The 24935-nt window shown below is 38.8% G+C and overlaps 1 protein-coding gene and 1 pseudogene across 1 annotated transcript in view; one reads left to right on the top strand and one right to left on the bottom strand.

The window, feature by feature from the left end:
• Ap3b1 (adaptor related protein complex 3 subunit beta 1) overlaps window positions 1–24935 on the bottom strand; it is a 222170-nt gene that overhangs the window by 132026 nt on the left and 65209 nt on the right. The window contains exons 4-7 of the mRNA XM_038321892.1: window positions 24705–24800; window positions 24065–24225; window positions 21421–21487; window positions 13245–13427 (exon numbers count right to left, since the gene is read on the bottom strand). Of these exons, the coding sequence (XP_038177820.1) occupies window positions 13245–13427; window positions 21421–21487; window positions 24065–24225; window positions 24705–24800 (507 nt within the window). The remainder of the gene's footprint in view (window positions 1–13244; window positions 13428–21420; window positions 21488–24064; window positions 24226–24704; window positions 24801–24935) is intronic.
• LOC119809116 lies at window positions 22900–23247 on the top strand (annotated as a pseudogene).

The following is a 24935-nucleotide window of genomic DNA, read 5'->3' on the forward strand; positions in this document are numbered from 1 at the left end:
AAATAAAGTGCAAGCAGAAATGTACCTTTTAATCCTCAAAACTCACGAGTCCGGAGGTGAAGCATGGATTTATCACATTTCACAGGCAGAAAATAAAGAAGCACAGGATATAAACTGTTCAGAGTCTCACAGGTTCAAAGCAAGAGCCGGCCTGAACTCAGGAACAGCTCTTCTCTGTCCTATAGCCCCTCCCCCTTTACTACTTGGCACCTGTGACCACCAGCCTTCTGAATTCCACAACAACCTTAGAACTTACACCAAAATCACACAAGCCTTGCAGCACGCTGAGGCTTTAGACTGTACCTTAAGGCTGAAACCTGACTCCTGCAGGGGAGCATCCAGGACAGACCCATGTAAACTGAGACACTGCAGTGGTCAACCCCAATTATCTCAAATCAGCACAGAGTGGGAGCATTTGGGTCCTGAAGAAGCCTTCTTCCTGGCTGGCTGACAGCCACCTCATGCAGGGTAAGTGTATCTCACACAATATAAACATGAGGAAGCAATCTCTGACACAGCTGCTTACAAGGGCACTAAGTCCCTCCAAAGCAATGGTTCTCAATCTGTGGACCATGATCCCTTTGGTGCTAAACGACCCTTTCACAGGGATCACCTATCAGATCTCCTGCATATCAGATATTTACATTATGATTCATAACAGTAGCAAATTACAGTTATGAAGTAGCAATGAAATAATCTTATGGCTGGGGTCAGCACAACATGAGGAACTGAATTAAACAGCTGCAGCAGCATCGGGAAGGCTGAGAACCACTGCTCTAAAGGTACCCGTACAGCTTTATCTAAACCTAACAACCTCTAAAAGGCTCCTTCCAAATACTACTACATAAAGGGTTACCGCTTCACTGGGGGTTCTGGGGAGGCACAAACAGTCCATCACATTTCTGTATTTATGGCACACCTCTCTGACATTAGGTGAGATACCTCTAATATGAGCAGAGAGAGTAGATGGTTAGCAGGACCCTAACTACTCAGATAATCAGCTATTTATTCACTACAGAAAACGTATGGGCAAGAACAAGCACAGTAGGAACACCTTTTAAATTTTTTTCTAAAGAAAAGGTGAAATTTCACCCCCAGAATTCAATATGCCACACAGGTATGCACATGGGTGTGAGACACCGCCCCCACGAGAAAACTGCTGTGCTGTTTGCTCTGCATGCTTTACCACAGTCCAGTAACCATTCGACCCCACAGGTGGAAGTGTGGGTTTGAGGACCACTGAACAACGAATCTCCTCAATACATCACGATTATGGAAACACCTGTGCACAGAAACTTTGTGTTGAGCAACTATGGAATTCAGTGTTCAATTGCCCACAACACTTCTCATTTACATGTTTAGCTGTGTGTTCAGCTCTACTATAAAAGAAACATACTTTCAGAATGCATCCATTTCCAGTCTTTGTTTCTACGAAATGGGATGGAAGACCTGCATAGAGCACTTTGGGAAACACACAATCTCTACTACCAAAAAAAAAAAAAAAAAAAAAAAAAAAGATGACCGGAGTTAACAACCACTGGTCATTAATATCAAATTTCCCTAAAATAAAATATGCACATGGTCATGCTGATCAGGGCACAAAAGTCCCAAAGCCTGAGAAACAGGGATTGTGATTATCCTAGATCCACTAATGGGAATAAAAAGGCTACATTTGGCTGAAGTAAATACATTTTAGAACAGTACTCACTCAATCACAAAGCAGAAGGAAATTTTAAAGCACCCTAAGTAGAAGTGATAATGACTTCTCATATATTCCCTCGCTCCTCATCCTAATCCCTGGGACAAAGTTACATTACAGGCAGGGAAGGAAATGTGCATGGGATTGAAACTGTTAAGTTTAATTCTTCTTAGGGTGTTAAAAACAAAGGGATTAAAGCAAAGCTTTTATAATATGTTGAGAAATTCTAGAATGAGAGTGATAAATCAGCAAAGCCCACCCACTTGAGACAGGGTCTCACCATATAGCCCTGTAAGGCCTGGAACTTATTATGTAGAGAAGGCTGGCTTTAAACTCTGAGATCTATCTGCCTGGCCGACCTTTCAAGTGCCAGGATTAAAGGCTAAACCACCACACCTGGCTCTAAAGCTTCTTCTTAATCAACAGGGAATTCCGATACTTAGAACAAGACACATGTGTACATATACTTGCGTTCTGAATTAAGAGTAGGGAACCAGGGCTCTGGGAAACTCGAATTTCAATTATTTAGAAAGAAAGAGAAAATGGAATTTTAAAGATCTATATAAACACATTAAATTTCATTAAGGGATTATTTAATCTCTATCGATACCCAAATATCTATATCTAATTTAAAGGAAGCATTAGAACCATTAGACAAAGTTGTATGAGAGAGTTATTTAAAGATAATACAACAACAACAGAGGTTGGAGAGATAGTTCAGTGGTTAAGAGCACTGAATGATCTTCCAAGACTGGGAAAGACTTTTAGCACTCACAGGGAGGCTCACAACAGTCTGTTATTTCAGTTCCAGTGGATCTCACTCTCTTCTGTCAAATATAGGCACCAGGTACACACATGGTACACAGACATATATGATGGCATAACACCCAAACACATAAAAAGTAAAAAATAATAATAATAAAAGATAATATGACTATAGCTGTGTGTTCTGGTGTGTACCTGTAATCCCAGCACTCATGAAGCTGAGACAGAAAGAGTCCAAGTTCAATGACAGCCTGGACTACAAAGTTAAGACCTTGTCTCAAAATAGACAAAAAGAAGAGGAGAAAAATAACTGAAGGGAATACCAGCAGAAGGTATTGTTAGGATGCCTCTGGAGAGGAACTAACAATGAAATGGGGGCACCACACACAACAGAAAGGCAAGGCCAGCAATTCAACACCTAGAGAAAAGAAACCAAGGAAACACAGAAAGACCTGTGGCCTTAGTGGCCCACAGGCAAAAAAACAGCTTGTGTTCCCAAGACCCAGGATCCAAGCATCAGCAAGCCAACTTTCTGATTACAGGGACAGAAAGGCTACACGTGTATAAAGGCATTTGTGGCATTAACACATAGACAATTATTAAAAGTCTGTGTGACTTTTCCATGAATCTGTATCACAAAAGTAAAGAAATGGTAACCCTCAATGGCAAAGATACACATAGGAAGTGCTTGGGGACACTGTGACACATTGTCTACACTTACTTTGACATGTATCAAGAAATTTAGGTGAGCCGGGCAGTGGTGGCCCACACCTTTAATCCCAGCTCACAGGAGGTAGAGGCAGGTGGATCTGTGAGTTTGAGGCCAGCCTGGTCTACAAGAGCTAGTTCCAGGACAACTAGGGCTATTATACAGAGAAACCCTGTCTCAAAAAAACCAAAACAATAAATAAGTAAATGAATGAATGAATGAGCCAACAAATAAATAAATAAATAAACAAAAGCTACTCACTGATTTCTCTTCTGCAAGCCATATAATCAGCTAGTTATTTAACAGAGATATCCTAGAATTACCAAGGGAAAAAATTTCAAGTTACTGAGTGTGGCCCTGAGCCACTGTCCCTGAATCCATTCAAAAAGTTTGTTTTGTTTTTCACCTCATTTTATCACATATCTCTGTCTAGAACAGACCTGGGAGTTCCCTAATCAGCCATGTTTGCTAATGTCAGGTTCTGTTTAAATTTTTTTTACATAAAAAGTTGGGGTAAATATGGACTTCCATCTCTGAGAGCCAGAATTTATAGTACAGTATAGATATCAAAAAGGAAATTAAATAAGCTTATGTTTCTAATAAGCAGCATAAAGCACTAAAGGCACAGAATATAAGGAAATTGAAGAGCTTGTGAACAAAAACACCAAAGGATGAAAGTGGGCGCGGGGGGGGGGGGGCACGGCCCAGTGACGTGTCTCAGCAGGTCGTGTGTACTGCTCTCATGAGCTCACTTCCCAGACTCCAATCCGGGAGACTCACAACCACCCAGAGTCCCAGCTCTGAAATACACAACACCTCTGGCTGCCACAAGCCCCGGCACCCACAAACTCCCACCCCAACACAGACACATATATACACATAATTAAAAAGAAAATCAAATCTTTTTCCCAAAGAGGAGGAGGTCACTTGTTCCCCAGAACATTAGACTCAGAAAACTTCTTTCATATACTATTAATGACTTCAAGCACTTATGAAGGTCACTGAGAACTCTTGTTTTTATGTGAACGTTTTCATAACAAATTTTAAAAAATGGAATGACCCAGCAACTTAGATGAAAACAAATAAGTACTACAGATTAAGAACTTCCAACCTACAGTGCAACTTTTTCTCCACAGACCAGATACCTACTTAAGATATCAAAATACATTGCACTGTAGAGTTGGAGAGAGGCCCAGTGGTTAGAGCACTCGCTGCTCTTGCAGAAAGAGGATTCCAGCTTATGACTGGCGTTCCAGGGGATCTGATGCCCTGTTGAGGCCTCTGCAGGCACCAGGCTCATTTATAGTATTCATACATACACACAAGCCAAACACACGCATGCATGCACACGCACAAAATAAAAGTAAATAAATCTTTAGAGGACATTGTATCATAATCAAAATAAACCATTTCAATATTTGGGATAGCCTTGATATTCAGAAAATTTTTCTCAGAACACTTTTAGTTTTTAGTTTTTATTTAATCTAATATCACTCTGTGTGTACATGTGTGTGTTAAAAGCCAAAATTTAAATACTATTTCAAAACTACAATCTCCTCAAAATTGTATGAAATTGGTGTGAAGAATATGGTAGACACTTTACTGTTTCCAGCACTAATCTCATTATCTAGATCTTCATGGATTTCCTAAGGCTGAGAAGCTGTTTCAGAACTTGCTCAGGCATGGCTCCTCTAGCCACTCAGCCCTTTACAATGGTTGAGAGCTTTCAGAGGGCGTATGATGTAACTCTAGCTAAAAGGAAGTAATGAAGTACGGGGTCAGCGAGGCTCAGAGGGATGAAAAACACAAAGGCATCTGACCTGGACCTGAATGCCTTGGCTGGAGAAACTCTCTTAAACCATTCCAAAAACCCAGCTCTCAAAAGGCGCTGAAGGAGAATCAGATGCACTCAAATCTAAGGTGCACTCAGCATGGAAGTCTACAGTCTCTGCATTTGGAAGGCAGAGAGTCTGACTCAAGAACACCCTGGATTATATTAAGAGGTTCCAGTCCAGTCTCACTCAGTATCAAAATGAAATCAGCAAAGGACTGGAAATGCAGCCAGCTCAGTGATCAAGTGCTTACTCACCAAGTATGAGGTACTGGGTTTAACCTTAGAAGCTGCCACCAAAACAAACAAAAAAAAGAAAGAAAGGAAGGAAGGAAAGAAGGAAGGAAGGAAGGAAGGAAGGAAGGAAGGAAGGAAGGAAGGAAGGAAGGAAGGAAGGAAGAGGAAATTAATAAATAAGTGAAGTTTGCCCAAAGAAAGAGTAAAACTCAGAGGCATGAGACTTTAGTAAATATATACCATTCCCTCGTCTTACATAAAAATGAGAGGGAAAAGCCGGGCGGTGGTGGCGCACGCCTTTAATCCCAGCACTCGGGAGGCGGAGGCAGGCGGATCTCTGAGTTTGAGGCCAGCCTGGTCTACAAGAGCTAGTTCCAGGACAGGCTCTAGAAACTACAGGGAAACCCTGTCTCGAAAAACCAAAAAAAAAAAAAAAAAAAAAAAAAAATGAGAGGAAAAAAAACCTACCTATGGGGTGGCGTTAGTGATATTTTATTTGTGTTTTAATAAATAAAGCTTGCCTGAAGATGAGAATGTAAAGGTAAGCCACTAGAGGCCAGGGAGTGGTGGCACACATCTTTAATCCCAGTAGTTGGGAGACAGAGGCAGATGGATCTCTGTGAGCTCAAGGCCACCCTGGGCTATACAAATCGAGCCAGAAACAGATTTTGGTGGCTCCCACTTTTAATCCCAGTGTTTGGGAATCACACACCTTTAATCCCAGCACTAGAAAGGTGGAGACAAGTGTGAAATGACTGGGTGGAGAGAGGAACATAAAGGGGAAGAGACAGGAGCTCACTGGAGTGTGGAGTCTGAGGTGTGGTGGAGACACAGTGCAGCTTAGGCAGTCTGAGGATCGCCCCTTTGGTCTGAGCACTGGTAGAGGGAAAATATCTCTCTAGTGGCTTGGCTGTTTTGCTTTTCTGATCTTCAGCTTGAACCCAATATCTGTCTCTGGGTTTTTATTATTTGTGCTACAGTGGCACATGCCTTCAATCTCAGTACTCAGGAGTTAGAGGCAGGAGGATCTCTATGAGTTTAAGATCAGTCTGGTCTACAAATCAAGCTCCAGGACAGCCAGATTACACAGAGAAACTCTGTCTCAAAAACCTAAAAATAAACAAATATAGAAATAAAAATACAGAATAAAGATATTTGCTGATGAACAAAATTTAAGAATTCACTGCTGTCAGGAAGTAGTAAAAATGTGCCTTATTTAGAAATTTTTAAAGTAATTACACCAGCTGGGCGATGGTAGCACATGCCTTTAGCACTTGAGAGGCAAAGGTGGTTGGATCTCTCTGAGTTCAAGGCCAGCAGGGTGTGCGTGCACAGCAAGTTTCGGGACAGCTGGGGCTACGCAGAGAAACCATGTCTCAAACAAAACAAAACAAAATACTTAATTACAACCACAGAATCACTCACAAAGAACATGAAGGAACTCAGGCATGCAGAAGAAAAAAAAACAGAAAGCTATCTTTCATAAGCCTTGCAATAGTATTAAATTTAAACAGTACAGGGAGCAGAGAGTTGGAGCTGGATATAATCAAAAACTGTCAAATATTAAATAAAAGATGTTTAAAGACAAGTACATATTACTTGAATAAAATTAAAAACACTTGAAAAGGACTCTTATAAGGTTCATTCAATCAGAACAAGCAATGAACAAAAGACTGGGAGATCCTCAGGCTCCATGCTTCATAACCAGGGGGAGGAGAGCCCTGGCTTCACTATCAGCCCCAGGTCCACAGGTCCCCAAGAAACTGTACGAAGCCCGTGTGACAGTTGTCTGCTGACACACAATCTTCTTTCATTTTTATTGAAAAAGCCCTATTCTACAATAAATCCTCAGCATTTTATTTTTAATAATTCTACAGAAAAGCAAAATCTACTAATAGTCCATTGGAAAGAAAAAAATTACAAAATTTGTTTTTTTTTTTTAACTTGTTGAAAAGAACCACACACACGCAGTATGTATACAAGCTATGTTTATGTATATAGCTTGCATTTTGATGGGTTATTTTCTAACAACCTCTGGTAAAATATACATATTAAAAACGCTTAACTTTAACTCCAACCTTAGGCCTATGCACGGTTCTATAAGTTCAAGCACAGAAATACAGAGAGACAAAAGTAAGTTAATCACACCCAACTATCCAAATGATATAGATAAAAGCTGCGAGAACTTCACCCCTGGCTTCACATTCTAAATGGTTATGGTGAATATTTAAGTTTCAAATTACCAAAGTAAACAGTTTTGATAATTGCTAAATCTCCCATCTCCAAGCAATTTTAGTAGAACTGGATCTATAAATGAAAAGAATTCCTGTCTGGACCAAACAGTTTCATTCAATATCAGCTTACAGGTAATGCGAGAACAGGGCTTAGCTTTCTTGTTTTTTTTTTTTGTTTGTTTGTTTGTTTGCTTGTGCTTTTATTTTATTTTTAAATAACTCGTAAAAGAAGATTTGTTTGATCTGAAGAGAAACTAGAATATTAAATCACTCTTAAATATTCACTTTGTTTTATATTTATTTTCAAAATAATAAATTTATTTTATTTTCAAATCCATTATTTTTATAAATGCAATTTTATGTAAGGGATTTACATGCTCTTCCATAACAGGCTTCAATGACAAAGAAAATACTTAAATAATGTTATATCCTTGAAAATTATACAAACTTGACCTAGAATAGAAAACCAGCCGACACAGACTGCAAAGAGTAAGGTAAATTTAAGAAAATAAAAATGCAAATATGCATTTTAGTAGTCTCTTGAATTTATTAACCTAAAAGGTTTAATTTCCATTTTCCTGCATCAGCTTTATTTATAAAATGTCGTGCCCTATAAATATGCTGTTATTTTCTATAGTCAAGCACTCTCTTAACAAATCTTCTCATTAATATGTAAATTTAAAGTCAATCGGTCTTCTCTCTGACAGCCCCATGAATTCCTAGTACACTGTATAATCGGCTTTGACTTGGCATCCACTATTTATCATCAAAGATGTCAGTTAGAAAAATTATGGAAAATGCACTGCAATTGATATGACTGCAATCTACTTTGTCAACACTTAATTGTTCCTCAAATCATACATTTACATATAAACAGCCTAAATACTGATCTATAATGATGCAAATAAACTAAGTTAAAAATCTCTTCTGCCCCAGGAAGCTTATTTGTATATGATGTGCTCATCTGAGAACTGGCTGACAGAAGTATGCCCATCAGCTCATCTCAAACACTATTTCTAAGAATTTTCAGTTCCTAAAAGCTAACATTTTACTACCCTTCAAGAATATTAAGATGAACAGAGGGCTTTGGAAATAGCTCTGTGGGTAACAGCACTTGTGGTACAACAAATACGAAGGCCTGAGTCTGAATCCTCCAAACCCACGTAGAAGGCCTTATGTGCTCGCTGGGTGCCAGCCTCACTCCAGGTGCAGCGAAGAGATCGGAGCTTGGTGAAACAGGTGGTGTTGAACAGTGGTTTTTCTGGCCTACACATGCACCATGTGTATGCACACATTCCAGTTCAAAGGAAAACAGTATTTTTTCCTTTGGAAAGCATATTTAATTACAGATATCATCAAATCGAGCGCCATAGACTAGGGTCTCTGAGATTAGCTTTGACAGGAAACAAACAGTAAACACAAGCCACATTCAAGTCAATAGGTAATGTAATATATAGGAAAGAATGACAGTCCTGAATATCGCATAACTGTTTCTAGGTCTACCTTTTCTAAACAGCATGCTTAGCTGAACTGCTAAAACCTGTGTGCCTCAGTATCTTTATCTGTAAGTATACATGAAAATTCTGACTGTCCAACATGGTGCTTTGAATGAGAATGGCCCATATGTTTGAAATCTTGGCCCCCAGTTGGTGGCACCATTTGGGAAAGATTAGGAGGTGTGCCCTTGTTGGAGGAAGTGTGTCAATGGGGGTGGGCTTTGAGGTTACAAAAAGCCAATGCCATTCATAGTTACTCTCTGCTCTGTCTCGTGCCTGTGTCTCAAGATGTAAACTCTCAGTTACGGCTCCAGCACCAAGCCTGCCTGCTGCCATGCCCCATGCTATGATGGTCAGGAGTCTAATCTTGGGAAACCATTAGCCCAAAATAAACTTTCTTCTCTAAGTTTGGTCAGGGTCTGTCTACTCCCTAGTACCAACTTCTGCTTAGTTACTATCTCTTGCAGTGGTGGGGCACCACGACCAGGGACACCTCGTACTGCCCAAGGAAGTACAGCAAATGATTAGAGGACTATTCTTCACATTGTCTCTTAACATGAAAAGGAAACCAAATCTCTGATATAACTTCTAAATTGATATGTTAATTTGGTGACACTTTTTTCTTAAAAGTAAAATGCCCTTGATTTATGGAACAGCTGTATTTGCACAGCATTTATGGGAGTGATTATGGCCTATGGATGAAAGTGAATGAGGTACTCCAACAAAGCATTCTTTCTCCATGATTCCAAGGCCAGTCACTACTCAGCACTCATTTGAAGTACTACTGTGTTACTCTACTCTAACCTTAGTTATTATAAAAAAAAAAAAAAGTAAAAACTAACTATAAAAACATTTAAAACACTGGGCGGTGGTGGCGCAGGCCTTTAATCCCAGCACTCAGGAGGCAGAGACAGGTAGATCTCTGTGAGTTCGAGGCCAGTCTGGTCTACAAAGCAAGTTCTAGGACAGGCTCCAAAGCTACAGAGAAACCCTGTCTCGGAAAACCATGAATGAATGAATGAATGAATGAATGAATGAATGAAGCATTTAAAACAGTTTCTGAAATGGAAAACAGATACAGAGCTGCAAATGTCTCAGTTTCTTTCAGTAGTGACTATATTGTCTTTATGGGCGTTGTTTTACAACGCACTTTCACTTTAATTACGTCTGTGTGTGGGTAAAGGCACATGAGCACAGGTGCCTGAACTGGATCCCCGTGGAGCTGGAATTCTGGGCAGTTAGGAGCCACCAAACACGCTAGGAATGGATCCTCTTAACCACTTAGCCACTGAGCCATTAGTCTAGCAACTTTTAAACTAAATCAAAATCCTACAGGAGCACAAACACCTGAGCTTCTCACTCGATGTATCTGCAGCAACCAGCACCAAGATAGTGCAAGCAGGTTAAAGAAAGGAGTGTGGTGTGGACATGACTCAAGTCTTGACACATTCAAAGAGCACTTTTGCACAAACAGCCGCATCATGACTGCTAATTCTGAAACTACAGCAAGAGCTGACTACATCTTTTTCTCCGAAAGGTTATTTGCAAACTATTAAGAAAACACAAGATGCAACTCTAATATTCTGGCATGCTGGGCTAAACAAGACGCGCAACTAGAACTTAAGAAAAGAGTCATTTTTCCATGGATCAAGGTAAATCGACAACATCTTACATTAATAAGTAAAGTTAGATTTTATCCATAGTAAAATTGTAACTCCTAGCATAACTGAAATTAAATAGCTACCAACAATTGCCTCTCAAGGGTCAACAAGAGGTTAATATGAAAAAACCAAAAACATTATTTTTATATTTTACACTACACTAAAAGTACTTCTGTAACTTTAAAAAAAAAAAAAAAAGGACTATCATTTAAACTAACGGAAATTTACAACTCTGTCTAAATGATTTCCTTACCTTCTTTCCTTTAAGGCAGTGCATTATGTCTCAAAGGAAACCAAAGCAAGCTGCACCAAGAAAGAAAACACCTTTTCTGTCAAACCCTCAGTTCCAACATCCTGGTCCTCACACAGCCACACTCCGCCCACCCCACACTCCACCCATGTGTCCGTCACACATGGCACCCACCCACAGCAAGTATGTAACAACAGCAGAAATACACGTATAATTATAGAATTTAACTTATCTTTGCTTTTGTATATGGTTTTACTAATTTCATATAAAAAAAGATGAAATGAAACTCCAAGAGTGAAAGAGGAACTACGAAACTCTGGTTTTCACACTTAGTTACAGATTTTCAGAAGACTCATGTATACTCAGCTCCAGTTTCTATCTGCTAACAAGACAGAAGGTCATTTGTACACAAGTGCTGGGATGGATAATATGAAAACAGCAGTTAAAACAACATGAACTCTCTGCTTATGCCCAATCAACTCCCTGACAAGGGCTGGTTGAACAAACAGACACACAATTGCTGACATTGGCATCCAGTGGCCATGGGACTGTCATCATGCACACGCTGCTTCCTTTAGTGAAACAGTCTTTCAAACTGGACTCTAGTCAATAAGATAGAAATGTATACTAGTAGCAAAAGTTTGTTGATCTGAGTCATATATAGCATAAGTTACTTTTTAAAAATATATTGTAAAAATGCAACAACTTTACTTACAATAAAGTTAAAGGGCTTCACAAAGAGACCTTGTCTCAAAAAAAAAAATGTAAAACTTCAAGCATAAAAAGGGCTAGGAGGATACAGTTAAATGGTAGACTCATTTTCCACCTGTGCAAGTCCAAGGTTCAATATACAATGTTCCCCAAAGCAATCAGAAAGAAAGAAAAAAACCAAAGACATGTAGCATTCAAGGAGATAAAAACATAAAAATGTTTTAAATATCTTTAATAGTAAAAAGCAAGTCAATGTAAAAAAATTTATGAAATGTTTTATAAAATCTATTATGAGAATAGTCCCACATTTATGGAATTTCACTAACATTTTTCTCTCACATTAATATTATTTTTAGTTTAAAAAAGCAAGATGTTCTAAATGCTGCATAGTTAGTCGGGTAGCGCTCACAACTGACTTTTCAAGTTTGTAATATTGGGGCTGGAGAGATGGCTTATGGGTTAAGATTGCCTGGTGCTGCTATTCCAGAGGAGCTGAGTCTGGTTCCCTGCACCTAAGCAGGATGTCTCACCTGTAACTTCAATTCTAGAGAATCCACAACCTCTTCTGATCTACTCAATGACCCCCACACACACACGCACACACTCACATTGTGAAAAGACATATACACATTTGTGCACATACACATGCAAACATACAAGTAATTGTAAAAACACACATACATGTGCCAGATATACACACATGTACATGTACACGCTCATGAACATAGATGCACATACATGAACACATAAGCAGATGTGCACACATGTATACATACATGCACACATACACAGAAATATAAAAAATACTGCATTAAAAATAAAATGTCAAGCCGAGCAGTGGTGGCGCACACCTTTAACCCCAGCACTGGGGAGGCAGGTGGATCTCTGTGAGTTTGAGGCCAGCCTGGTCTACAAGAGCTAGTTCCAGGACAGGCTCCAAAGAAACAGTGAAACCCTTCCTCAAAAAGCAAAACAAAACAAAACAAAACAAAAAGCAAGAAAGCTAACAAACAAAAATAAGATGTTAAAAGAAGACTTTGCGCTCAGAATGTCCTTATACAAGTTTAAAATTTTGCATACGATTCTGCAAAGAAACAGTGAGTGAGCTCTATTACAAACTAGATAATACAATTAAAAATCCTAAGTCTCCTTGTAAAGAATATAATAAATCTAATATTAATCTGCTAAAGAAACTAAGTTAATTTCATAGAATATTGACTACTGATTTCACACACTTTAAGTAAAAGTGAACATAACTGGAGGAAAGAGGTATAAACGTTCAACAGTATTTTATGTATAAAGTCTAGGAATCAGCTACCCAAGGTGTAAACTCATGGTACAGAGTCCCATTACTTACTTTAGCAAACTGGTACGTAAGAGAAATGGGATGAAAAAGTGTAAAATCAACTACAAATAATAAACAAGCCCTGAACTTGGTCCCGCCACATGAACCTTGAACAGGTATCACACGAAAGGTATTACACAGTGCACCTTTAAATGGGACTCGGCTGTGTCAAAGCAACTGCCAACAAGCGGAGTTCTCCCTGGAACGGATCTCTGCTCCTTCACTGCTCTTCCCTGGCTGCACAGTCTGCAAAGTTAGCCTGATCCCTTAGTACACATCATAGGCAGGAGGCCGGTCAACACTCACCTCTCTCCAAGGACTGACGAACTGTGTCCGAGCATATCGAGTTAGCATGTGGATTATGACAACCTGCCCCCACTCCTCGACATCTACCAGTAGGTTACAAAGCTTGCGGTAATTCCTGTGAATCAGATCGATTCTATCCGGGCACACTTCTTCAAAAGCCATCACCACACTGCCAGCCACCAGCTGAGAAGAAAGAAATAGTGACTCATTGAAATACATACAATCCATCCAAGATCCTACGGGGTACTCCACTAGCACAGTCATGTTAGGACAATGTGGAAAGCTTTAGTTTTTCACGTAAACCAAGTAATAAAAAAAGTACCATTTTCTTGAATAATATTGTTAAGACCTGTAATTAGTATGGAAAACGAATCTTCTTCTGAAGAGAGATAAATTCGGTTTATTTTATTTTATTGGGTTAAATTCTAATAATTGCTTGTAAATGTATTTAATATTAGTAATTCAGTTTGGGGATTTTGTTTGTTTGCTTTGTTGTTGTGTGGTTTTTGGAGAGAGGGTTTTTCTGTATAACAACTCTGGTTGTCCTGGAACCTGCTTTGTAGACCAGGCTCTCCCTCCCAAGTGCTGGGATTAAAGATGTGTGCCACCACCACCCAAACTTAAATTGTAAAGATGCTTTCTTAGCTTGTAGCAACATTCAGAAAGAGATTCGAGACAATAACAAAGATCCCACTGTCAGTTTAAAGTGAAAATAGCAGTGATGCAGCATTTACATTAGAAAGCACACAAAGAACTTAGTGTTCAATGCAAAACCACCTCCAAATCTCACACATTTTAGTCCATTTGTTTTACCAATATAATTTATTTTCAAAGACAACACGGTGACTGAAATGCTAGTATATCATGCATAAAAATCAGAATAATGTATTGCCAAAAGGGGGCAGCTTCCCCCAGGCCAATTAATGAAATCACAAATGTAGACTTTTGAATAGTTATGCTCTTACAAATCTTGGGTGAAACTAAGGTTCCTTCAGTATAAAGGTACAAGGCAAGCAGAATATTTAATATACAAACTCTTCTAAATGTATGCCATATATACATACAGTTAGCCAACAGTGTAATACGGTTTTGAAAAAAAACGAATTAATATATTCTTCTAAACACTAGGGATTTTCCTTTTAGTATCTAAAATTTCCCCAATGACTAAAAATAAACAATTAAATAGAAATATAACTTATTGAAATGGTACTTTTTGAGAAATATTAGCTACAATGATATTCATATTTCAAGTGTTTGTCCCTCTACTTGGTTACCATTTACTTTATTAATATGCAACCAACAACACAATTGAAAGAAAACAGCTCAGAATATAGACTTGCTATTATGCTAAACAAGTTGCAAGTCCTGCGGGGATTTTATGAATTACCAATCAGTATAAACGTGAAGCCGCATTTATTGACTCCAGCCCATCCCATATACTGGTGCCTGCTGGTCCCAGCATGCATTCACCTCAATCGAAAAAGCAAAGAATTGATTATTTGTGTGAGCTAAATAAAAATGCATTATACATCTAGTTTCCTATTTGCTATTGATATAGAAAGCAAGTTAAATGCATGTTTTCAATGCCACATTTTGATATGTACTGCATCAATTAGTCTTCAAATATATTCGTAGCAACTTACAACCTGTGATTATGAGATTAAAATTAACAAATTAAAAATATCTTAAATTAACCAAGTTTAGAACATCAACTACAGAATAAATTACTATTTATGTGTTATAAACATGTATATATATTTTATATACAAATCCACAATTACTATCACTATATGTAATAACTGCTATAATAGTAAACTACAAACATGAGGTATTTCTTAGACTAATCTATGAAACTGAACTCATTTTCATTTTTTAAATGCTATATAAAATCAAGGTTTTTTTAAGCTCAGAAAGTATTTTATTTCAAGTGATTAGACATCAAACAATGAGATGGAAAATCAGCTGCTGCAGGACATTAAATTTATCAAGCCACAACAGCAAGCATGTAACTGTACAGCACTAAAACATCCTAAAACACCCAAGGAATCCCAGGAAGGAAGGAAAATCATCATTTAGGTACAAATAAGGCTCGAGGAAACAGATAGGGAAAAGATAGGAAGGATGCGAAAAGAGCATCATCACAAAATACCACTGGTCGTTCCAATCACTTCACTGTGTTGTTTGTTTTAAACAATCTGAGATTTTGATAAACACCAGCAGAAGAATTGATCATTTAGGTCTATTAAATGTTCAATATCCATAAAACATTCAGAATTAAAATAAAATGGTCTAATCAGATTTCAAACCCAAAAATATTGGTTTCCAAAAAGCAAACAGTTAATTTCCCTCTCACTGTGTCAACAGCAGCTCTTCACACAGTGGGATACATCAAGCCAGCGAAACCGCAATGAACTCATCAAATCCAAACACAGCTTTCCATTTATGTATTTTTTATATTAAAGCAATAAACGTGGTTCATTTATCTCCCCTTGGTTGTCACGTTTTTCTGTGCTGTTGCTATGAACTTCAGCCATTAGCTGTGCTCCAAGGTAAACTACATGAGCCATCAACAAAAGTGACATCCCATCTATGGAGTTCATATTTTCTCTAGATTATCTATGCTAGTTGACAAGCTGGTAATGAAAAAAATCACACTAAGCAAATGGTTCCTCTAATAACAATAAATTCTCTATAAAATTATGAAGGGTACAAAACGTTTCCTTGCATCTATTTTGTCATGAATTCTAATTAACGTTACAAAAATCTGAGTGCTGGGTCATCACAGGAAGTGCATCACAGTTTGATTGATAAGACGGTGTAAGTTAGCCAATGCTGCCAAGATTTTCCTCCCTTAAATTAATGGCCATCCAACCTGCTCTAATCATACAGCCCAAATGATATTCCCCTTCTTATTTCAATTTTCTTGAGGCATGGAAAATAGGAAAGATCAGTCATTTATCTTCTAATAGCTGGATAATAGATCTATCACAATAAAACATCTGCACAAACTCGGGGGTGGGCTTTTCTCTTTTCCCCAGAACAGCGAGGCTTTTACCAGCACTGAATCAATAACTTAGAAAATGCTATCTTACACTTACAATTTAGCTATGAACTATCAACCTATTCATTCAAAAGTAATCTACAGCTAAAATTAAGAAAACTTTGAGTCATCAAAAATACATAAACAACTCATCTTTTCAGAAAACATTAATGTAATTTATCTTCCTGAGAAATTTAATCTCCATTAATACAATTTCTTTGAAATTAACTTGAAACAAAAAAAAAAACACACAAGAAATAAGTACTACCATGTCTCTGAGGCATTCTAAATATCTGGGTCCATGTTTTTAATGCTTAACAAATATGAATTTCTACATTTCAAAGAAAAATAAACAAGTGTTATAGATTTAAGAATGCATTTATAATGGAACATTTGGAAAGGTTTATGGTAAAGTATATTGTGCTAAACACACAAGGCAGATGAAAGTGGTGTAAATCCAGAAAAATATAACAAAAATTACACTAACAAATACTGTAACCACTGATGGGAATGACAGAAATACAGGAAAAATATTCCCTTCTAATTCCACCTACTGCACGTGTAAGCTTTCTAAGTCTCTTTATAAACACAAAGACACCTTCAAACAATAGTTACCTAAACGACACTACCATGCTTGACCGGCTGTTACCAGAATCGTGTGCCTGAATCCAAAGTGATTTCTTTTTAGGAAAAAACTGCACTCTTGTCTTATTGAGCCATATGCTTCTCACACACTAAAAGACCTTAGAGACCTCAATTTTAAAAAACCCTCCCTAGGCTAAGAAAAGCAACAGACGGTACCTCCCCAAATCAACAGAGCTTAAATAAACAAGTTTAAATATACAGACATCTTTCACAAACCAAACTTTCAGTAACATAAAAAGCATAATTATAATGTCCCCATACTGTGCCAGTGAATAAATTCCTCCAAATGTGAAAACAATTACATCAGCTCATTTGATTAGAAAAATTTTAAATTTATGTAATTTGTGATTCTTTATTAATTTTTAAAATTGCATACATATATACTATGCTCTGAGAAAACACTCCCCATTGTCCTCTTAACCCACAAACCCCTTCTCCCCAACAAATCCCACACATATATTCACAAGTTTTTTTGGGGGGTGTCTAGGATTTTTAGTGTTGATGTTAACATTATAAGTATGGGGAGAACGTACCTGTCTTCTCTCAATGAGTATTACATAGAGCCAATACAACAAGTTAATGAAAGTAGACATAAGAATATATAAAATATATAGATAGATAGACTGTATGTTTATAAGATATAATAGATATGCTTATATATCTATATAGATACATAGACAGATATAATGTAAAGATATAAGAATATATTTTAATCGTTCCACAGTAGAATATAATCACACAAAAGAGAAATAATCAATGAATATTCTTAAAAGACTACTTAATACTTAAATACTGGTTAGAGAAGTTAATGGTACCTAGAAAAAGCTGAATTCAAACCCCTTAATCTAAATCCCCCCCCCCAAAAAAAGAAGAAGAAGAATCAGGCTGAAGATTTAGTACACTCAGTAAGATGCTTGCCTTGTGAGCAGAGGGACCTGGATTCAATCACCAAAACTGTCATAAACACCCATGCACAGTGGCACATGACTAATTCCAGGGGTGGGAAGGACAGTCATGTGCAGTGGCACATGTCTGTAATCCCAGGGTGGGAAGGTAGAGACAGGAGGATCCTTTGGACTCCCCAGTCAGTCAACCTAGGTACTTGGTGAGCTCAGGACAACAAGAAATCCTGTCTCTAAAACCAAAGTGGGAAAGAAACCCAGCTGTTAAAATAATGTCTCAAACCCCAGAAAGGTCTCCCTGGAACAGTGACTACAGAGAAAAAAAGACACCCCCACCCAAATAGTATCAGATAGCAAACTACTATCACTAATAATATAATAATGTAAGAACTAACCATTAAATACTACTAAAGATATGTATTAAATAGTTTCCCTTATTTTGAAAATAAATTATCAGGACCAAAAGCGGGCACTCGAATCTACAAGAAATGATATTCATTACACTCCTTGGAGTCATCTTCTTCTCAAAATAAGTTTTAAAACCTTGTGCTGTAGAGACAGGAGGAGATTTTGTATATAATGGATATTTAAAGTCAAAACAACTTTATGAATTAGAAGCTATAAACCCGACAAAGACATAATGAAACATAAACCAGATTTGACTCTAATACCTAAAACTGTAGTTCAGACCCATGATAGTCAGACCCAGCCTAGCTACTGTGGTGTGATCCCAGATGTGGAAGAGGGAGGAAGAGGATCAGAAGTGCAAGACAAGGGGGTGCAGCAAGTTCAAAGCTAGCCTGGTTTACAGAGCAAGTCTGCGGCCAGCCAAGGAACCAAGGACCTTGTTTCCATGAAACAACACAGCATAGCAACAAAAGGCTAAGGGGAAGCAACAGATACCCTATCTAGGGAGATGTGTGTACTTATGGAAGTTTCCCACAGCATAGCCTCCAAATCCCTTCCCCGCTGGCCCCGTTTTGTTTTGTTATCATGATGCAGCTGTCAGGGAACTGACTGTGGGCCAACCTGACCTTGAACCCAAAGAGATTCACCTGCCTCAACCTCCCTAGTGTTGGAATTAAAGGCGTGAGCCATTACATCCAGGCACCTTCAAATTTCTTTAAATTTTTCATGGAGCAGAAATAATGGTAAACTACGTGCAAATTCAGGGAACTCCTTCTAAATCTCACAATTCTCCACAGTATTTAGCAAATGTCCTATTGATAAAAGAAAAGAAGTACATTTAAAACTACAATTAAATTATCTGAATACTGATAACCGGCTTTATATTTGAATCCCTGAAGTAAACAACGTGCCTGTCATACAGCAGACAAAACGCATGATTTTTCTCAGTTAACATAATGAGTTTGTCTATATTTGATCCCTCCTATATATCAACTATGCATAGAAAAATACAAGGAAGATTTGTAATATATTCTGTACTGAAGAAGCTTGGATGGCTTAGGAATGGAATCCAATAACTGTCATGTATAACTGACAGCGTCATGATAACATCAAGATAAGCAGTGAGGAACTAAGAGACATGAGGTACTCACTAAACAAGCGTTTAGTGCAAACAAACGAGAAAGGGAAATGAAAAATCACAAGACTGAAAAACAAGAGAAAAGGCAGGTAAAACTCAATCAACTCAATTAACCTAGCACTAAGTATAAGTAAATGAATTATTCCAATCAGAAGGCAGTTATGGTCAGATTTAATTAAAAGTCAAAAGGCATCTATATATGCTACCTAGACAAGGCAACTAGATAGGAAAATACAATTTAGATGGACAGTGGTGGCATATGCCTTTATTCCTAGCACCTGGGAGGCAGGGGCAGGTGGATCTCTGAGTTCGAGGCCATCCCAGACTACAGATCAAGTTCCAGGACAACCAGGGCTACACACAGAGAAACCCTGTCTCAAAAAATCAAAAATATGTAACTTAAATGTGAAAGTTTGGAAAATGAAAGTGTGAGAACAATCATAAATTAGACTAACTATATAAAACAGACATTAGTGATAAAAACAACTTATAAACAATAAGATAAAGTATAAAATATGTATCAACATCAGAGCTCCTAAGTAGACAAAGCAAACACTGATAGAACTGAAGAGAAATTTCAATACCCCACTTTTCAACAGGAACAACAAGGATGGGCCTGCAAATGGCTCAGTGGGAAAAGCCTACTACTAAGGTCATGACCACAGGTCTGACCCAGAACCCACATGATGGAAAGAGGGAACCTGATCTGCAAGTAGTCTTCTGACTGCCACCCACACTCCACAGCAGGTGCGCCCACACACATACATACATAAGCACACATACAAGATTAAATAAGTACAATTAAAATAATAAAGGAGCCAGTGACTACTATATTACAGACCTACTGGTTGGCAATAGTCCATGTTCTCTAGCATGACATATGATCACTTCCTAAGTAGTTTGAGTTGTGAGCAGTGGGTACAGAAGCCCTAAGGCATCAGCAGTTTAATGCCTCCAGCCACCCATTCACACCCCATAGGTTACCTCTGTTCCTAAGCGCTATGGGACAATGGATTTGTACTTTGTAAAGATTTGTCACTTGTATTTTAATAAAATGCTGACTGGCTAGTAGCCAGGCAGGACCTATAGGCGGGATGACCAGGCAGGAAATAGAGGGGGGTGATGAGAACAGGAGAATTCTGGGAAGAGGAAAGAGTCTGCAGTTGTCATCTAGGCACAGAGAATGCCTCACTGATAAAGGTACCAAGCCACGTGGCTAACACAGACAAGAATTATGGGTTAATGTAGGATGTAAAAGTTAATAAGAAGCCTGAGCTAATAGGCCAACCACTTTACGATTAATGTAGACCTCTGTGTGTTTTCTTTGGGACTGAATGGCTGCAGGTAAAAGAAGGGACAGAAATCTCAGGAAACACCTAAGTCTTGTTATCTGCCAATGCATACATAAATTGAACATGGAAAAGGGATACATGTGGATATACACAGTCTCAAAAGACTATGGATTTTAGTTAGAATAATAACTGTTAGAAACAAAGAAAAATTGAGCCTTGTTCAACTATAAAATTTTTTAGGGAAGAAATATTTGAGAACTGCTTTAATATTTTAGAAAATGTGCAGAAGCTGGGCATCCTAGAGCATGTCTGTAACCTCAGTGCAGAGAAGCTGTGGTCAAACAGTAAGTTCTAGGTTGGCCTGGCCCATGTATGAGACCCCCTCTTAAAAACCAGCAGCCAACAAACTAATAGCAAGAACAACAACAACAACAAAAAAAAGAACATTTGTAATACCAAAACCTCCTCTCTCTGCTGTTCAATAGGTCTTTAGTACTTGGTTTGCTTGGGGTTGGGGTTTTTGTTGTTGTTGAGACAGGATTTCACACTTTGGTCCTAGGTAACTTAGAACTCACTATGTACAGCAGGCTGGCTTCAAACTCACAAAGATCACCTGCCTCTCTGTCCCAACTGTTGGGACTAAAGGAGTGTGCTAATATGCTCAACTGTAATACTGTAGACGTGAACATCTACCATGATAAATCATAGTTAAATAAAACATAATTCAGCAACATCAAAAGATAATACTCACAGTGCTCTTGTCTTTCAGAAGCTTCTCAATGACTTCAATTAACATTTCCTTCTGCTCTGGATCAAGACTAAAATGTTAAAAGAAATAAATAAATAAGTCACGTGCATTTATTGTTCGTCATTCCATGACACTTATCACTTCAAGACTGCTGAGGCTGGCCAGGGTGGGAATGCACACACCTTTAATCCCGGCACACAAGAGACAGAGGCAGGTGGATCTCTGAGTTTGAGGCCAGCCTCATCTACAGAATGAGTTTCAGGACACCCAAGTCTCAAAACACCAAAACAAAACAAAACACACAAAAAAGAAAAGAGAAAAAGGAAGGAAGGAAGGAAGGAAGGAAGGAAGGAAGGAAGGAAGGAAGGAAGGAAGGAAGAAAGAAAGAAAGAGGAATGCTGAGGTGTTCTAAGAGAACAGTGAGACACAGACAAAAAGATAGGGTGGGTTTTCTAGTCAATGAGTTACCTTTCCCCTCTAAAGGTGCTCATGTTAACTAAACCAGATGTTAATCACTTCCAAAGCCAGCTGCAGAACTCTAAGGAAGTAGCTGAAAGTATCTGACTGGAAATTCCCTTTTTATCTCAAGGAGGAAAAGTAAAAGACAGTTAGTGGTTTTTTAAACTATAGTTGTGTAACTGCTCAAAACAAAAAGAGCACCTCTAAATAAAACCTAATTACCTTAGCCTGCTAACAGACAGGCATTATGAGGCTGTCACCTAAGCCCAAGGTAAGCGGGACCAGACTATGTGAAAACATCTGACAGAGATGAGAAGCAGCAGTGCTAAGGACCCTCACAGCAGGGGACAGGGACTGGACAGTGAGCTGCTGCCTGGCCACTAGGTGAACTTTTAAACCATTACTGTGACTTTGCATTGCTTTTAAAAAGTTTTATTGTGTGCATTTATGAGAGGGGGGAGTTTCCCTGTGTCTTAACGTGCATGTGGCAAATGTGGTTGATTTCCACCTTAAAAATGTGAATGCTATTCACTCTGCTGATTTCATGCGTGTAACTTGTTTGACACAACACTGAGAGCCCACCAGAAACAAAAGCGGTAGCTTGCAGAGAGATGACAGAAAACAGCAACACATTATGATACATAACTTGTTCTAGACAGTATTTTTTCCACAGAGATCATGGTATTTGCTAAAATTGTCAATAGCGTATAATTTAAAATCACTAAAAGAGAGAAGGCTCAGCAGTTAAGAACCCTGGGTCCCAAGCTCAATTCTCAGCATCCACACAGCTGTTCACAACTGTAACTCTAGTACCAGGGGATCCAATGTCCTCTTCTAGCCTCCATGGGCACTATATGAACATGGAGCACAGAGATATATGTAGGCAAAACACCCAGACACATAAAGTTAAAAAAAAATTAGACACTATATAGCAAGACCTTGGCCCAAAACAAAAACACTACAAAAAGGCTCCCCGGCCATCTTAGCGGCTAGTCTTGGTTGGGGGCCGTCCCGCACAGGAAGATGGTGGCCGCAAAGAAGACGAAAAAGTCTCTGGAGTCGATCAACTCTCAGCTCCAGCTTGTTATGAAAAGTGGGAAGTACGTGCTGGGATACAAACAGACTCTGAAGATGATCAGACAGGGCAAAGCGAAATTGGTGATCCTCGCCAACAACTGCCCCGCCTTGAGGAAATCTGAAATAGAATACTATGCCGTGTTGGCTAAAACTGGTGTCCATCACTAGAGTGGCAATAACATTGAGTTGGGCACAGCGTGTGGAAAATACTACAGAGTATGCACACTGGCCATCATTGACCCAGGTGATTCTGACATTATGAGAAGCATGCCAGAACAGACTAGTGAAAAGTAAACCAGGGAAGTTTTCCTTTAATAAAACTTTATGAGAGCTTTAAAAAAAAAAAAAACACTACAAAAAAAGTATGTAATAAAATAGCTCTGGGCAAGAATCACACTCCACAGAGTGAGCAGCAAAAACAAAGGTGGAAAGAAAACAAAGAGAGTTGTAAGCAAACACATAAAATTCTACTCTGTAGTAAACAAGGGGATTTCTCTCCTCCCCTGCCCCTGCATTCCATGTATGTGAGTGTGTGGTTGCATGCACCTGCATATACATATTCTTAGGCCAGGGGAAGACACTGGTGTCTTCTTCAATGGTTCTATAGACCTTACTGCCTTGAGACAAGGTGTCTCACTGAACCATCCACTGCTCACTACTGCTCAGGCTGGCTCCCAGCACCTCCTTATCTCTGCTCTGCGGAGCCGCAAGACGCTGGCTACATTTACAGGCACCTGCAGACATAGCTATGTAAACCCTCGGTGCTGGGCCTGTACTCGGGCACTGGAGCTTCATACCCACTAGTCATCTCCCAGCCCTCCGTTTTACCTGACAACACACATATACATGTGCATGTAGAAGACACATTATGCAAATGAGGATTCAAACTCGGATTAAAGTTATGAAACCTGAAGTAAAGAGAGGCCCTAATAAGCTCAGAAGAAAAAGTTCTCATAGGATCTCTGTAAGCAACACGAAAGCAACAATTATTTGTAGGGAAAACACACACAGCCAAATTCATTTACTTAGAAGGACAGGCTAGCAAGTACCTCTAGTTCACAACAGTCTGTGTAGTACCACGTATGCCTACTGTGATCATCAAAGCATATACCTGTACAACTTCTGTATAGCATGGGCTGCATTCTTCCTGACATACGGTGACAGGTCAGCCGAAGCCTCCTTAATAGCCAGCATCATGATAGGCACAATAATTGGTACTCTAATACTGGAGAGAACTCTCAAGGCACTTGCACGGATTAGTTGATTTGGGTCCTAAAACAAAGTGAAAATACTCATCAAATTTTCAAGTTCATTCTTTCCAGAGCATCTGCATGATACAGTTAGCAGGTGTTACAGCGCTAATCCACACAGCAGAAGAGCCTTTGAAAACAGACATCGTTGTCAGGAAACAGCAAGAAAAAAAAGGTGAATGTGTCTTTTCTGTAGTGGTTTATTAAAGTGTGGTACAATTCTAGCTGACAACTACTACACGTACTAGACTTTAAATGCGTTCTTTCACTACCCTTTCAGCCACCAGTAGGTACAACAATAAGCAGTCCTCCTGTACACGACAATCATCTGTGGCAAGGTTCTACGTGGGCATACAGAGATCATTTTCCAAGGCCACTGAGTCTGCACTCTGGGAGGCTCCTTAACTCCTCCAAGCCACAGCTAGGCAGGTAGTAGATTATTGTCCCGTTTCTTTGAAGGACACTCCTCCAACTGTGCGGATGCCTGTAGCTACCACTCACCTTCAGAGCGCGCTGGAAAGTGCTAATGGACAGGAGCGCCAGGTCCTGCTGTTCCTCAGCGTATCGGACGAGGTAAACATACACCAACTTCTTGATCTATTTGGAGGGGAAAAAGAGTCATTCACTCCCACCAGGATGAAAATTCAAAACTCAATATTTTATAAACCAAAATCCATTCTCAATTTTCCTCAAGTAGGTAACTGGATCTGGTCGCAGCTAAGCCTGCAAAAG

This window comes from Arvicola amphibius, chromosome 3 (genome assembly GCF_903992535.2).
Source record: "Arvicola amphibius chromosome 3, mArvAmp1.2, whole genome shotgun sequence".
Classification (NCBI taxonomy): domain Eukaryota; kingdom Metazoa; phylum Chordata; class Mammalia; order Rodentia; family Cricetidae; genus Arvicola; species Arvicola amphibius.